This window comes from Ceratotherium simum, chromosome 6 (genome assembly GCF_057802395.1).
Source record: "Ceratotherium simum simum isolate JZ-2026a chromosome 6, ASM5780239v1, whole genome shotgun sequence".
Classification (NCBI taxonomy): domain Eukaryota; kingdom Metazoa; phylum Chordata; class Mammalia; order Perissodactyla; family Rhinocerotidae; genus Ceratotherium; species Ceratotherium simum.
The window spans coordinates 26,567,119-26,583,254 of NC_141905.1; the positions used below are offsets into that span (position 1 = coordinate 26,567,119).

General features: G+C 47.3%; 1 protein-coding gene across 1 annotated transcript in view; it reads right to left on the bottom strand.

Moving 5' to 3' along the window:
- Window positions 1-12,242, bottom strand: part of LRMDA (leucine rich melanocyte differentiation associated) — a 1,038,159-nt gene extending 1,025,917 nt beyond the window's left edge. The window contains exons 1-2 of the mRNA XM_087431992.1: window positions 12,142-12,242; window positions 6,206-6,306 (exon numbers count right to left, since the gene is read on the bottom strand). Of these exons, the coding sequence (XP_087288118.1) occupies window positions 6,206-6,306; window positions 12,142-12,171 (131 nt within the window). The 5' untranslated portion in view covers window positions 12,172-12,242. The remainder of the gene's footprint in view (window positions 1-6,205; window positions 6,307-12,141) is intronic.
- Window positions 12,243-16,136: the final 3,894 nt, after the last annotated feature.

A 16,136-nucleotide genomic window follows, 5' to 3' on the forward strand; every position in this document is an offset into this window, starting at 1 on the left:
TCCCCAAGTAAGACCACTACATTTGGGTTTTGAAAACAAGTATGAACGAGTCCTCTGACTGCAAAGAAATGTTTTGATGAAGACCCAGTGCCAACAGAACATGCCCTCTGAGCTGTTCTCCTGAGAGTCGGGCAGGGGGGAACTTCTCTCTCTCACTCATTCCACCATAATATGAACAAAGGTACGCTCCTAGCTGGCAGGGATGAAAAAATATGTATGAGATGAGTGGGTTTAGCCTATGGAATGTCAGAGACAGTTGGAAAACTAAAGTATCTATCTGTTCAGATAGGCTAGGTTATGCTGCATTAACAAATACCCTCAAGTCTTATAACACAGATTTATCTCTCATTTACAATCTATGTCCAACATAGATCAGCAAGGGGTTCTGCTCATTTATGGTCAGAATCCAAGACTGACGATCACAGGAGGCAGAAGAGAAAGTGGCAAATTGTGCACTGGCTCTTAAAGTTTCTGCCCATTGGTCATACCAAAGGATACAGAGATGTGTAAATATACTACATGTTGAGGTAGAGGAAATCTGAGTGATTGTGAGGAATCCCAATGACTACCAGAGAGTGAAATGGCCCCTATGGAGGGTCAAGCCTGGGCTTTTAGCCTCACTAGCACCATGTTTAAGCACTAAACATAGCTATGCTTACTAAAGACCTATTATGTGCCAGGTAATTTGTTAGGCACTTTACACACCGTTAGACACTCAACATTTCTGCAATTAGTCCAATACCAGTGAAACAACTGGTGAGTCATAGATGCAAGATTTCAGGCCAGGGTGGTCTAATCCCAAAGCCTTGGTTCTTTTCATTACACTGCCCATTTTCCCAACTGAGCAGCAAGTTAACAGGCTCAGCTTCATCTAGCAGTTCACAGCAGACATAGAAACGGCAGTGTGTCCGTCCTTGAAGCTTGGACTGTGCACCAGATGCCCACCTCACTGCCTGCAGGGGAGGACAGTTTCTTTACTGGAGCTGCCCAAACTCCCCAGCCCTTCACTTTCATCCTGGCCAAAGCCAGGAAGCAACAAGCAAGCTCCCACCTCAGAAATTTTCTCTCCTAAGCAATTCCCCTATCCAGTGCATTTATGAGAGTGATGATAAAAAAGATGCAACTGCAAATAATTTAATTTTTAAGACATAAGCTTCCTGTTAACATAGATCAATTAAACCCTCTTGATTTTACTGCCAGATTGACATGGGTATATTTATCACTGTTTGCCGTGAGAGCCCTGCTCTGCCCACTGTGTTCAACAAGCTCCTCAGGCAACCCACTCAAATCACTCAGGGCCCTTGGGAGAGAGGAATGGGGCCACCAGGGAGAACTCTGCTCTTCCCCAACCAGGGAGAAGGAACACTGAAGCTGGAACGACCCATTAACAACTTCTCTTTACCTTGAGCAGATGAAGGAACCAGCACTGGCTGAGGCAGAGGATTCTCTTTACTGATCAGCAAAGTAAAATACAAAAATACCAAAAACAAGTTCAAAAAAAGAGTTTGGGACAATGGATATTCAAATATTCTTGGTGGCAGAAATTGGTATAACCTCTCAAGAGCAATCTGACATCTGCATCAAAGCCCTCTGACAATTCTCTCTCTAGGAATTTGTCCCAAACAACTAATCAGAGACATATTCATCAATGAGTATTACAAGGATATTTATAATAGAGATACATATAACATTAAAAATCTGGAAACAGGGCTGGCCCCGTGGCTTAGCGGTTAAGTGCGCGCACTCCGCTGCTGGCAGCCTGGGTTCGGATCCCTGGCGCGCACCGACACACCACTTCTCCGGCCATGCTGAGGCCACGTCCCAGGTACAGCAACTAGAAGGATGTGCAGCAATGACATACAACTATCTACTGGGGCTTTGGGGGAAAAAATAAATAAATAAAATTATTAAAAAAAAATATCTGGAAACAATCTAAAATATCCAACACTAAGAAATAAGAAACCATTGAAAACTGTAATGCAGTATATACTGAGATGGGAAGATGCAACACAATGTAAGCAACAGCATCATTTTTAAAATATTTGGCATTATAAAATACTGCAAGACAATAAAATGTTAACAGTGGTGATTTCTGGGTAGCAACATTATAAGTGATTTGAGAGAAAGAGGGTTTCCATCATACTTTTCTGAGTTTTCCAAGATTTCCATATTGACCATTGTTGTTTTTATTATAAGAAGAAATTATCTTCAAAAAATAAAATCTAAAGTACAATTTCAAGCAGTTGTAGATACTGGACTCATATCATTAATGCATTTAAGTTCAAGGGGCAAACCTTCACTCCTCTCAACTATTATCTGATTAGCTCCCTAAACCCTCCATCCCCACTCCAGCGTGGATGACAAGACCCTGCCCCTAGGCATCATGTCCAGCTACCTGGTCCCATTTCACACTCACTGTAGCTCACCTGGTTCCCATCCACTCACAACAGGAAGAATGAGATCTGGGCCGAGAGGGCAGAGGTGAGGAATGTTTGAGTCTCTTAAGAGAGCCAGAAATTTTATTCAGAAGTGTTGTCTTGCCTCCCTTTCCAACTTCCAACCTGAAAGGGCACACACTGAGTCCAGGGACTTTCATTCCCCCCAGGACAGAGTCATAGAAACAATACAGCCTGAATTTCCACGACCTTCTGCGTGGAGAGGTAACCAGTTTACTACTGGCAGTGGTGGATTCACCATAGTTAATGCAGGAGAGAAGACTCTGAGGTGTAATGAGAAGAAAAAAATATATATAGTAACTTAAAACAAAAGTTCAGAGCCTATAAATCCATAACCACCCTTCCCTCCAGCATTAACAGGTAGCCATAGGGAGAATTAGCAGAATCATCACTTTGATGATTGAGATTAACAATGATGACAGTGTAAAGCTATGAATTAATAGTAAGACAATAGAGAACGATGTTCTTAACATGAGTGGTTAACTAAAGCCTGGTATCGCCCTTTTAACTAACATCTTGGCAAGAAGTAATACAAATCTGGCCCCATAAGAAATTCACATGTTAGTATATACACGGAATATCTCTGGAAGACTACAATCGAGTAACAGTAGTTAGCAGTGCAGATGGGCACTGGGAGGCTCAAGGACATAAGTGTAAAGGAGACTTTCTTTTAATTGGCTGCATGTTTGTTCCTTCTAAAGGCTGTGCCATGCGCCTGTACTAACTATTCAAAAAATGAATAAATAGAACATCTTGCCTAAAAACAAACTGTAGCGTAAAACACAAACGGACTGCGGCTGATTTTGCAACGTATGGGAGTAACAAAATTTGTATTGGGGGTATTGTTCCACTTAAGGCAATACCTTGATACGACTCTTTGGATGTGAAAAGGAAGCCTGCTGAGATGTTCTATAAAAAGGAGGGGAGGTAATTTTTCTGTATATAACAAAGTGAGAAGAATTTTGTATTTCTGAGGGCAGCTCTGGAAAGAGGGTAAGTGACGTGGAAAGGCTGAGAAAGGGGCTGGGAGAGAGAAGCGCCTGGTTACCTGCAGGTGGCCGGGTCCTAATGAGAGGCACAGCCACGGAGACATTCTCCACGGCAAGGGAGTACCCAAAAGATTTCCAGGAACAATGCTATCCCAAACTTGTCTCCTGCTGTGTGTTACAATTACCATCCCACCTCCTCCCAGTACACCTTGAAAAGTAAAAAGTCTATAATACATACTTATATTGGGTTGGGCTTCAGAGAAATGAAGAGGGTGTCCGGAGTGGGAGCAGACAGGCTGCCAAGAGGGAGAACAGCAGACAACAGCATAGAGAGATAGAGCAGGGAGCTATAGTGAACCTGGCGCAGAGCAAACTGACCGGGAGATATGCTCCCCCCAATCCCGTGGAAAGAGTGAGTGACAGCTAGGGAGAAAATTTCTACAGAATGTGGGATGGGGACTCACAATATTTGGATATGACGACCCCGGCAGCCTGGGGGGCTTGGGTCATCTGTTACATGCCCACTTATTTAGAAGGTAAGTTTACGATCTTTTTTCTCTTCTCTTCTCCCTATGCTCTCCCTTCCTCCACTTTTTTTTTTTTTTTTTTTTTTAAGAGGAAGTAGTTGAGCATCTAAAACGTCTTTGATTTTGATCCAGCTGAAGGCAAAGCTAGAGACCACTGCCCGGGTAAGCGCGCTTCTTCCTCTGACACCCAAGAGAAACAGTGCAGCCTCCCCTCGCCCCCCAGTTAGGTAGATAAAACAATCAAAGATGTTCCAATCCCAAACATATCCACATCAAGTCAGGATTGCTTTTCTCCAGTCTGGTCTCTAACTCCTTCCAGCTTAACCAAGTCCTAATGTAAACCCTTCTCAAACATTAGACCTCATCCCTCCATTGCTCATCCCTACCCCAACCCAGCTATAACCCACTGTGGAGATCCCAAACTGACCACAACACGGACAAGAACAGGTTCCTGACCAGATGCGATAGCTCCTCAAACTCAACACTCACAGAAATTTCTCTCCTAACTACAAAAGAAAATCGCAACTCCTCTCCCTCTGAATCCATTTCACCAACCTTCTTCTCACTAAATTTTCCTGCCTCCACGACCCGTCATTTCCTGTGATAAATCCTTATAGATCCAGCCCCTCAGAACCAAGAGCCCATTCTCACCACTGACTCCACTCTACACATACTCCTCCCAGGGTCCAGCCTCTTCTCTGCCAAAGAGAGGCAAGGCCCCTGGGTGTGACAAAGACAGCTCTGTTTCCTCAGATCTGACAGCCCAGTCCCATGACCTGTGCCCACTGACACACTCCCTCATGGGACCCAGCCTCCTCAAACCCACATCCAGGTTCCTACCAGCAAGGCAGCCACAGCCTGAGCCACAACGCTCTGAGCCCCTGGAGGCCAGTCACACAGGAAGAACTCTTTCCAATGCCCAGGCAAAGGACCACTTTGCCTGAGTCCGGAACTATTTAAGAGGTGCACGTGTCTCAGGCACGGTCCAGTCCAGGCTGTGTACTCTGTCCTCACCTTGTGTTTGAGACCAAAAACCATTCTTAATTTCTTTAGAGTCAGCATTTATTTATTTGGTATCCTCTCATCACTATGCATTACCTTGTGCCTTGGTGGTTTCCACATCCCCCCAGATCCATACAAACCCTTTGAGAGGCAAGGAGAGAACACACACAGTGCCCACTCTCATTCTACAAAACCATTCCCCAAGCATCAGCCCAAGATCTGCTGGCTTCACTTAAATTCCCCTTTACCTGCTAATGCCTTAATGCCCCAAGTTTTGTCCATTTCTCTCAAATTCTTAATTCCTGAGTGTCCTGACTCAGAAGTTGGGAGAGAAAAGACTCCCAGGCATGGAAGCAGGAAAGTACCCCAGCCCTGGGGTGGGATTCCCACTGCTCATCTTTCCTTCCACCCAAGACAGTATGCTCCATTCAGAGGACAGCACAGCTCTCAAGGGGTCACTCAGGGAAAAAGCCCTGCACAGAACCAGCTTGTTAGGGGGACAAGCCACCACCTTGACCCCTGTTCATTTATCCCACTAATACCCACTTCCCAAGTACCTCCTACTTCCCTCCTCTAAGCCCCTAAACCAGTCACAATTCATAACCTTTTAGGAAAAAATGAAATGTCTGTATTCTCCATTGGAATAACACATAAGAGCACACTTACCTTTTGCCAAGATTGGAAGAGTTGTTAGAGGGTTTCCCTCCCACCCACCCCATGCCAACAGTGTTTGAATTACTTTGAAATACCATCTGGGAGAAATCATCGTCACAAATATTTAAGGTTCCAATTCATAAAAAGGCAAAGAAAGAAAATACACACACCCTACCTGTGATTTGGCAAATGCTTTGGGAGATGGCGCTATCCAGAAAAGCATTCCTAAACGCCCCCAAAACACTCTTGCTGGTTCCATCTCATTCCTTCCCCAAGAGCATTCTAACTCATCTGCATGGGTGTCAGTGAGAAAGGAAAAGAACCAAGGGAAACTATGTCGGCCCTCTTGTGGGAACTCATGTGAGATGGATGACGCTCACACTCGCTGCTTCTTCAGCAGCACAAAGAGGCTAGCCAAGGAATCACTTGAGGCAGAGTCAAAGCTTTGGGGCACGATTCCACATGTCTCAGAGCCCTGTGCCCTATGCAGAGCTGGAACGTTTGGCTTTTATCTGCAGGACCTTACCGGGGAACTGGGCCTCGCAGGCCTGGTCTGCATCTTGTGAAGGTTACATACCTCAGAAGGTTAAAGCTCAGATCGAGCCTCTTTGCGAAATGTCCACAGTCCCTGCCGAGGTGCTCTGGAATTTCTCTGCAGTCCTGGCCTATGTAGGACACCTGGAAATTAAATGGAACAGAAACAATGTGGCAAACGGAAATCGCCCAGCTGCTCACAACCCTGAGTCATTGATCCGATGATTGCTTCCACAACTTTAAAAGCACGCTCCTCACACACAAAATGGCCACATTTGTGGCTGTTTTCCTGATCAAATCAGCTTTGGGGGCTTCAGGGACTCTGCCAACAGCTCCCCTTTCCTGGTACACTTAGCATGATGGAGACTAATCCCGGCACAATGGAAATTGGACTAAAATTGGCCGGATTCAGGTGTCCAAAAAACCCCAACGTCAGAGCATGCTGATATAATCGCAGCAATCAGCCTCTCGCTCAGAGGCCTTTCCAACAGCTGCCCCTCTGGCTCTCCTTCTCCCTCTCCTCCAGTGTCCCTCCCCTCCCAAATACCCTGTTATGCACATTACCTCATAAAAGACAGAGCAGATGCACTTACCAGCGTTCAACCTGCAGGGTGCTGGAACAAATGGGTTTGGACAAGAAAACCTCCCCAGACCGCCAATCCCATCCCATTACCACTGTGTATAAAACGTCCTCCACACCCCGAACAAAACTGATTCGAAGGCGACAGGGCAACAACGGTGGCCACAGCTTCCAAGTCACCCTCATCCAGGGAACCTTTTGCAAGCAGTCCCATGCTATTTGCAGAGCTGTTCCCCTAGGCATTCTTTTACTTATTTTATATTTATTATTATTATCCTAGTGTGTGCCCACATATTAAGAATCTGAACTGAACTATGGTCCCAGAACTTCAGACTGTGGGAAGGTCAGAGGGCTTTCTCACCGCTCCAACCACTAAGTTTTTGAAACCCATTTTTACAGATAGCACCCTGCAGTCAGATTGGCAACTAATTCCAAAACCCATCAAGCAAACCCATGGCTCAGAGTTGGCCAGTGGGTCACAATACATGATACTTCCCTGAAGGACCCTACCCTCAATCGCCAGGTAGAAATTCAGGCCCATCACACAGCTACAGCCTTGATCCTTTCCCCCTACAAATCCACAGCCTTTATGCACACAAACAAGGACGTCTTGGAATGAGTGAGAGAGGCCCCAAGGAGTTATGCTTCCTAATGAGGAACAAGACTATGGCAGCCCTCTCACATTCTCAGATATTAGGTTGAACCATATGAATTACTAATATTCAATCATTTTAGAACTCCAAAAACAGCACTTTCATATGGCTCAACCTAATACAAATCGCACTGCACCCTAGCACCCTCAACTCTTCAAGTCATCTCTCAACCCTCTCCTATACAATGGGGACAGACTGCTGACAACACAACCTGTATTCACTCTCCCTCAGTAACTTCACTCCTGGAGGAGAGAAAGTGGGAAGAAAAGACAGAAAAATAGCTGACTCCAATAAAATAATTTTGACCAGGGAAGATACAAGCCAAAAAGCAAAGGGCTCTAAGTTCAATCTAGCAATCTCTTCCCTTTCTACATGGGACCCATCTTTCTTCAGGGCCCCTTGTGTAATAAATTAAGCTCTGCTTCCAAGCCGAGATAGAAATCATACACCAAGGAGAGATTGGGGATATAAGGCCCCAATCAACCCAGGGACTTCAATTTCCCTCAGGATGTCCACTCAATCAGTAGCTTCTTCTGTATTATAAGTTCACATTGACCCCCAGGCCCACAGGCTCACCAGAAAACCCATCCCTTTCACCCCAGCATGCACCACCATCCTGTACATATACATCATCATCATTTAAGACCTCTGTGATATATATGGCAGAGAAGCTGTGCTTTAGACACAGAAACTGAGCTCTTTCCTCATAGACTCGCCAAGGACTAAATCTAGTAGGGACCCAGTTTGTCAAAAACTCTCATGTTTTGGGGCCAGCCCAGTGGTGTAGTGGTTAAGTTTGCGTGCTCCACTTTGGCGGCCCCGCGTTCGCAGGCTCCGATCCCAGGCGCGGACCTACGCACTGCTCATCAAGCCATGCTGTGGCGGCATTCCATATACAAAAAAATAGAGGATTGGCACAGATGTTAGCTCAGGGCCAATTTTCCTCACACACACACAAAAAAACCCTCATGTTTTAAACAAGGAAGCTAAGACTCCAGAGGCCTGCCCAGTGTAATACAGCTTCTTAGGGATAGAGCCCAGATCACATCCTGCACCAGGAATAAGGATTTCCAACTTAGGGACATGGAGTTCTTACCAATCCACATGGGAATGTGGATTTTCTTGACCAACAAATAGCAATGGCGCATCTATTATACCGTTTTGGCTTCAAAATGAGTCTTCCTAGCTGAAAGGTCAAGAACTACCTATGATACCACGCTGAAGGCCCCAGAAGAGTGTCAGAGCCTGGAGAAAGAGCAGGATATTTGCTCCTCTTTTTCTTCTGTAGGATTCTCCTTCAGAGGAACCAGCAGCGCCAAGGAGAGCTATCACCACAGGGCATTCAGATCATGCACAAAATGTCTGATGAGACTTTCTTTCGACTTTATTACATGTTCTTAACAAAACATCCTAGGAAAACTAAACAAAGCACAACTTGTTCCCATTCCAGAGATGAAGACCAAGTCTCCAAAATTTAGTATGAAAACCAACTTGATAAGCCATCTGCATGCTTGGACCACCCCATGGTAAACTGGAAGCTTTTAGTGATGTGAGTTAAGCCAATCATGTGGAAGGGTTCAAATAGGCTGGTAAAGGCTTAAAAGAAGCAAGTAGCCACTGCCAGGCATTGCAACTCATAATGAAGAAAGACTTGTTTAAGAAGTGCTCCTGAGTGGAAGACATTACCTCTCAGGATGCCAGGAAGCTTCTTGAAGCACAGGACCACCTACTGTAAGATATGAAGCCAGAAGAGCCAGACCAAAAACAGTTTCCTTCTCCAGCAAGCAAGAGAAGGGATGCAGAGATTAATAGATCTTAAACAACACAGAAGCAAGAGCACATCCAAAATGAGAAGTCATTGCATTTAGTCAATTATCTTGATTTAGACTGAACTGAATGAAGTTTGTACTTTTAGTGTGCCTACCTTATATAATCTATACCCCAAGACTTGCACCCTGTGCGGAATGGTAACAGAAAGGGACATCATTATCAGAGAAATGAAAACATATCAAGTTAAACACCTCTACCAAGAGGAACACCAGAGAGAAAAACAAGAATGTCTGGGCGGGATCCCCACACATACACACATCCGGCCCCTCTGAGCAGAAACTGCAAAAATTACCAAACCACAGAAGCCTGCGGGTTTCTCTTTGTAGTTGGGATGGTCTGGCTCCCAGGACATTTCTGGGAATGGTGGGTTTGTCAGCAGTAAAACTGAGAGGAGATTTTATTTTACGGTGCCTGCCACCAGCCAGCGGTGGGGGATCCTCAGTTTTAAACTGGCAGTACTGGAAGGTGTGTCAGAGTAGAAACAGCCCTGGGCATGAGTTTGAGTCTGTGCTACCTACTAGCTGTGGTATCATGAATGGGTCACAATCTCCTGGAGTCTGTTTCCTCTTCTGTAAACTAGTCTAATACTAACTACTTCCAAAGGCATTAATAATAATGTAATGACTAACATTTATTTAATGCCTACCTGGATGTTATCTATTCAATCCTCATGAAACAGCCCCATGAGTCACACATTATCCTCAATTTACTTATAGGAATGAGATAAGATAACATTTAAAGTACACAGCACTATCCTCTGCATCTAGTGGCCACTTGGAAAACAGTTGTTGAATCAGATCAATATCCCTATGGAAGGAATTTGCTACTCCAATGTCTCTTGGGCACAAGACGTCAGTGTCCAAATTCCAAGTGTGCATTTGCGTCTACAGTTGCACTGATGACACTTGGTCATAAGCTAGTGGAAGATTATGTGGAAGAAGACTGAGGACTTACTGAATATAAATGATGCACTCAAGCCAAGAGAAGGCCACAGGAAGTCAGATCCATGTTGAATGAAGGATTTTACAGGGATAAGTGGAGGACTGCAACATCCCAACCGTGTTGGGTTATAGGCCTGTGGAACCCCTAAAAACCAGGGCAACAGCAGTCAGCCCAGTGACAATGAAAGCAGTGATCTAGTTTCAGCAAAACATCATCCATCTCAAGTTGTTTAATTTTATCCGTTATGGTTTTTTCTTTACGCTTAAACCATCCCTTTATTTGGGGTTTATAGGTCTCTAAATACAAACAGAAAAAAGTTATATCTGGTTTTGTGTTTGTATATTGAAACAACACTGTAATAAAAACAATATCAACACTATGAGCTCATGGGAAGCTGTTTTTTTCCTTTAAGGATTTACCAAAGTTTGAGAAGTACCACGTGACACACATTCAAGGTGCTACCTCTTGTAATGGCTGTCATTAGAAACTGCAAGGGGCAGAATGCTAAAAAGACCCTAACCTCCAGGCTGTCGCTCAGATTCACCGGCCTAGGAGGTTTAGGACACGGAGAACTAATGCCCCAGGGGCATTTTCCCAGCCTGCCTTCTCAGCTCCTCCCCTGGCGGCTCCATCTGCTTAAAACAGCCCCCAAGGGCCCAAAACCCCTTGCACACAGTATCAGTGATTGCCCTTGGGCTGTTTGGGGTGGGCTAAAAGCAGGGGGTGCAGCAAAAATCAAGTTTGGGAGATGAGGAAAGAGAAGAGCAGGAGCCTGCACAGGAAAGTTCTCAGCCCCACTGCCAAGTCCTTCATGAAGCTGGAAGAAGCTACACCCAGAGGATGCTGGGTCTGAAAGGCAGAGACCAGGACCCTTCTTGGGCAAAGGCCTCCCCTCCCTCTATGCAGCCATGTTAACTCCCAGAAACCCCTCCCCACGCCCCTGCCACCAGCTAAATAAGACCCATCATTTTTAACCCTTCCCCCAGGCTGGTACCTCCCTGGCCTGCTCACCTCTGAACTCTGAGAAGGGGGAAAGATTCCCTTTAGCCCAAAGTAATCTCAAAATCCAACTGTGCCTGACACTACCTGCCTTAGGCAATCCAAGACAAGAGCTTCAAAACCTCAGAACTATTTCTCCAGGGTGTGCAAAGGTGGAAGGAGGAGGGCTGGCTTAGTACGAGGTTAAAAACAGACCTGGCTTTTCCAGCAGGTGAAAGGCACCCGTCCCAGCATGGCTGAGTCCACCCCTCCAGCAATGACTAAAAACACCTGAGGCTTCACTACAGGGCTGAAAGCAAGCGAGGCTGGGTGTCTATCACCCAGGGTTGAAACTGGCGTGTTGCCATTCCCCAAAGACACCTGTTCAGTAAATGAGGCGCTGAAATAAAACTGGAGGACCGTAGCCATCTACCTGCCTTGGATAAGGGGCCTATGGTTAGTCTGCAGCAGAGCCCCCCAACCTAGGCCTGCAGGGATGCATCATGATTTTCATTGTGTCTTTGGTGGGCCCCTTCCTCTATTTAAAAAAACTAAAACTAAAATTTACATTAAAACGTTTTCTTTGACCAAAGTTTTTTTTTTTCTTCTGATTATAAAAGAAATCAAAACTTTTTGTGGGCCCCAAAAGGGACTGCGGGCCGTGGGCACTGCCCACCCTCCCTGATGGAGAAGTCGTCCCGGCTGGCCCAGGTCAGTGAGCGCTAGCGGGGAGGGAGGTGGAGGGGACCTGGGGGGGGCCTTCCTCCCTCTGTCCACAGTCAGGGGGTATGCCAGGCCCAAAAAAGGGTCTGTCTTCACCCAACTAGGACAGGCCTGGGCACCGGGCAGACTCCTCGCCTGCAGACGCGGCCCCCTCAGGTGGGGCAGGGAGCCCTGTTTCACCTGGGGCGCCCTCGCCGCGGTGCTCGCTCCCCAGACCGACTGTGCCCCCGGCGGGGGCGGGAGCGGGGGCGGGGCCGGCCCCGGCGCACTTACTTGAGTTCCACTGACCACGAGCCCGGCCATGGCGACGGGGCGGACGCGCGGCACGCAGCGCAGGGCGCGGCACACGGAGCGCGGCGGCGGCGGGCAGCGCGGGCCGGGCGCGTAGTTCCGCACTGGGTGGTCAGCTGACCCGGCGGAAGCCCGAGGCGCGGGCCGGGCGTCGGACCTCGGCTGAGCTGTGCGCCCGGCGCGCGCCCGCCCTCGGCCCGGCCCTCGCGCAGGGGAGCGTCGGCAGCCCCCACCGCGCGCCGCAACAGGTGCCCGCAGCGCCCGCGGCCCGACGGGAGGCCTTGACCGTTTGACTTCCCGTGCCGCCCGGGCGTCCCGGGACCCTATCGCCCCATGAGGGGTCGGGGGAGGGTGTAGTAACTGCAACCCCCAAAACTCCATGCCCATAGCTGTACTGCGTTAGTCGCGGGCACACTGGGGGCGGGAGGGCTTGCCATCGGGGGCGCCCCATCGGAGCCGTTAGCCGGGAACGTGGGGGGCCGGGCCTTGGCTATATTTCACAATCCGGGTTACGTAACTATCCTCAACTGCAGGAGGAGGGGCCTGTTGGCCGGAACACCCCTCCTCAACTTGGAGGGGATGGGGGAAGTCGAGAGGTCGAAAAGACGCCTGATTTCCTGGGGCTTCTATTTGTAGGGGGAGGAGGGAGGATTTGAATTTCCCTACATAGAAAGTGCTGGCTCAGCTAATAGCATCCCAGTCGACAGTAATAAACCCTGGAAAGGAGAATCCAATGATATCCCCAAATTTCAGGATTCTCTTGTTCTCTCCCTCCTCGCAAGGAAAAGGTATTTGTGAGGCTCAAAATCATTCGTGCGGTCAGCCCCCACACACACACCTTCTCATCTGGAAGTGAGGGTGGCCGTTGCTGCCTCCTTTCTGGATGAGCTCAGGCTCAGTGGACAGGCAACGAGAAGCTCATGCCTGTCCTCAAGTGAAAGGATCCAAATTTCTCCGTGCCTATTTTTGCGATCACACCTCTGTCCCCAGGATGCACAAACCAATTCGTTTTCATATTATCACTCATCCCCTATGGCAGATAAGAGCCAGCACAGCCTTAACTGGCCTCTCCACTCTGCTCTCCTTATACCAATGGGTATAGGCACCGTTCAAATAGAGAAGGGAAAGCTGAGTCCTGCTGTGCCAGACTCCAGGTCTCACACGCATTGTAGGTGCCTCCACTCAGTAGGCCTATTGATAATTGTAGCTTCCCGTCTCCGTCAAAGAGGTGTTCACAGGGCTTTTCGTTGTTCCGTGTGTCTGAACAGCACTTAGAAAAACCCGGTTTTGCAGCTGATGATAATTATGATCGTGGTTAAGCATTTTGTGGCTAATATCATTGTCTCTCAGGCCTGGTGCCAACACATTGTAATGTGAGCCCTTATTGTCAGCATTCTGAAGAGTGGTGTTGACCTCTGAGGGTTGACCTGCCTGCCCCCCTTTCTGCTGGGAGGAGCAGACACAGCAAAGTGGAGCTATAAGAACACAGATTTGGCTGTGTTTACTTTGGGGGGTTCAGGAAATACTGCAACAAAAGGTCCTGCAGGCCAAAAAAGAAAGTTTGCCCTCCAGAGATAAGGGGGATCAAAGGGAATCTTCTTCAGAGGCCTACTCCCCCACGGACCAGCTCCTCACGCTCCTCCCTCCTCCTCTGCTGGACACACCCTCTCTGGTCCATTGTCCACTTTTGTCTGCCTTTCCTGCCTGAAAAGGAGGAAGCGGGCCCAGGCCCTGACAGTCATGTTCCTCTGCCCTCCCCAAGCACCTTTCACCTTTGCCTTCCTAGAAGGGCTTTGACTGGCAGGAGAGGACATGTGGAAACAGGCTTAAATCTACTCAAAGATGAAATTGGAACCTGCCCCCCAGGAGGAGGGTCCTCGAGGTCATCTCATCCATGCCCCTGCCTCCATACACAGCTGTGTCTTCTGTGTATAGATTGTTCTGCAGACACTATTAGCCAGTGACCCCAAAGTGGGCAGGGGTCTTTTCCACCTTTCCAGATCCCTCACTACTGTTCCTTCCTCTACATAGCCCCAGGATGATCATTCTAAAAGCCTGATTTGACCCTACCTAAAATTTTTTGGTGGTTCCTGATCAACTAATAATACAGTCCAAAATCTCTAGTATGTCCCTCAAAATCTTTCATAATCCCATCAACCCTTATCTCTCTGCCTCCTCTTCTACTTCTCCCATCCTCTGCTTTTAGTTGTTAGTTTTGCCTAAAGTGCCTCCCCACCCACTCTTGTCTCCACTAGGTGAACACAGCCGGAAGGCCAGTTGACTGTAGGGAAAAGATAATTGCGGAAATCACAAAAAATAAAGTTCAGGATAGCTCAGGTTGAGGTGGGCTTTAGAATTTGAAATGTAGGCTGAGGACAATAGGGAGCTATTGAAAGTTCTTGAGCAGAGTAGAAATTTGCTGAATATATTGGGGGAGGGCTCCTCTAGACACAGACTGGATTCACCTCTCCTTACTCCCCTCAGCTTTTGGAAGTTAGTCTTCAGAACAGAAGAACAAGGAGAAGAAGGAGGGGAAGGGGGAAAGAAAGGAGAAGGAGAGGGGGGAAAAGGAGAAGGAGAGAAAGAACCTGTATCTCTGGACCAAGGAAGATTGGAGAGGGGGTCGGGGATATCTCTCAACCTCATCACCTTTTTGAACAAAAAGGAAAATTAAATAGAAATAGTAAAGTTAAAGTTCTTCAGGTAACCTGGTCCTCCGTTTTGGAGGGGAGGGAGCAAAAGGAACGTGGAGGTAAGGCTGGCCCAAGAAGCGGACAGATGATTCCTTTGGAATACAAGGAGTTTACACGAATGAACAGAGGACACAAGTCTTGGGACTTCTTCCAGAACTCAGCTCTTTCTGCCCCGCCCCAGGAGCCCTGAGGGGAAGGGAAGGCTCATGCAGTTATCCGGGTTCTTCCTCAGTCCCCTCACCCTATTCCATGGCCAATTGAAGTGAGCTGCAGGTGCCCCCTGCCTGACCCCATTTTATTCCACAGCCCCCCCGCCCCAGCTTCCAAGGACCAGGCACTGCACCAGGCACTGGGGGTACATAACTAAGACATACCATTCAGGAAAGATTCGTGCTCAGATGTTTGCAATATTATGTCAACAAGAAGTGCTGTAATTATGATCCTATTCTTGAACCCAAAATTTAGACATGTAACCCAATTTGTACAGTGCACTCATGAGGACCACAGAACGGAAAGTTCACATCAGACCTGGGCTGGACATCCTGCAGCTCTAACACGTGCACATGGACAGTGAGAAGGGTCAACACATACAACTGGACGTTTCCTTATCGCCCTTGATGAAGAGGGCAATATTTTATTCCTACTGTCATCTTTGTTATTATTATTGTTCTTTGGCAGAAGAGGCCCTTTCCCCTAGAGTCCTTCCTCCGTCACATTCCCAGGGACAAAAAGGAAGATCCTGTTTATTTCCAATCAAGGGAGTTGATTCAGGGGTCGGCCAGAACCAGCGAAACGGGAACTGATTCCTTAAATCTTCCAACTCCATGCATCAGCAGCTGGGGGAAGGACAGGGCCAGTTAACAAAGTTTTATTAGCATTCCTGCCTATCCTTAGCCGAATTTCTTTCAGGCCCAGCCCCAGAGCAGGTGAAGATGGTTGCTGTAATTAATCACGCCCCAGCCCCTAGTTCAGACTCACCACATTCAGATTTCAATTAAAATTTTTAAAAAGCTGGATATCTGCATACAAAATGCTCTTTGTTGCTGAAGCAGCCTCCTTTCAGCCTAAAGGAGGGAATTTAGGAAGTGTAGGAAGGAGGAAAGGTTTCCAGTGCCCTCTCTGCAGTATTTGCACATATGTGAGGGGATTGCTCCAAAACACCTCCCCATCTCCCAATCAGAACAATTAAATTTTTTTAAATGTATATTAAATGCAATCATAATATCTGGCATGAGTGTTCATTGCACAAATGTTAGCTTATTGTTATTATTTACTATTATAATC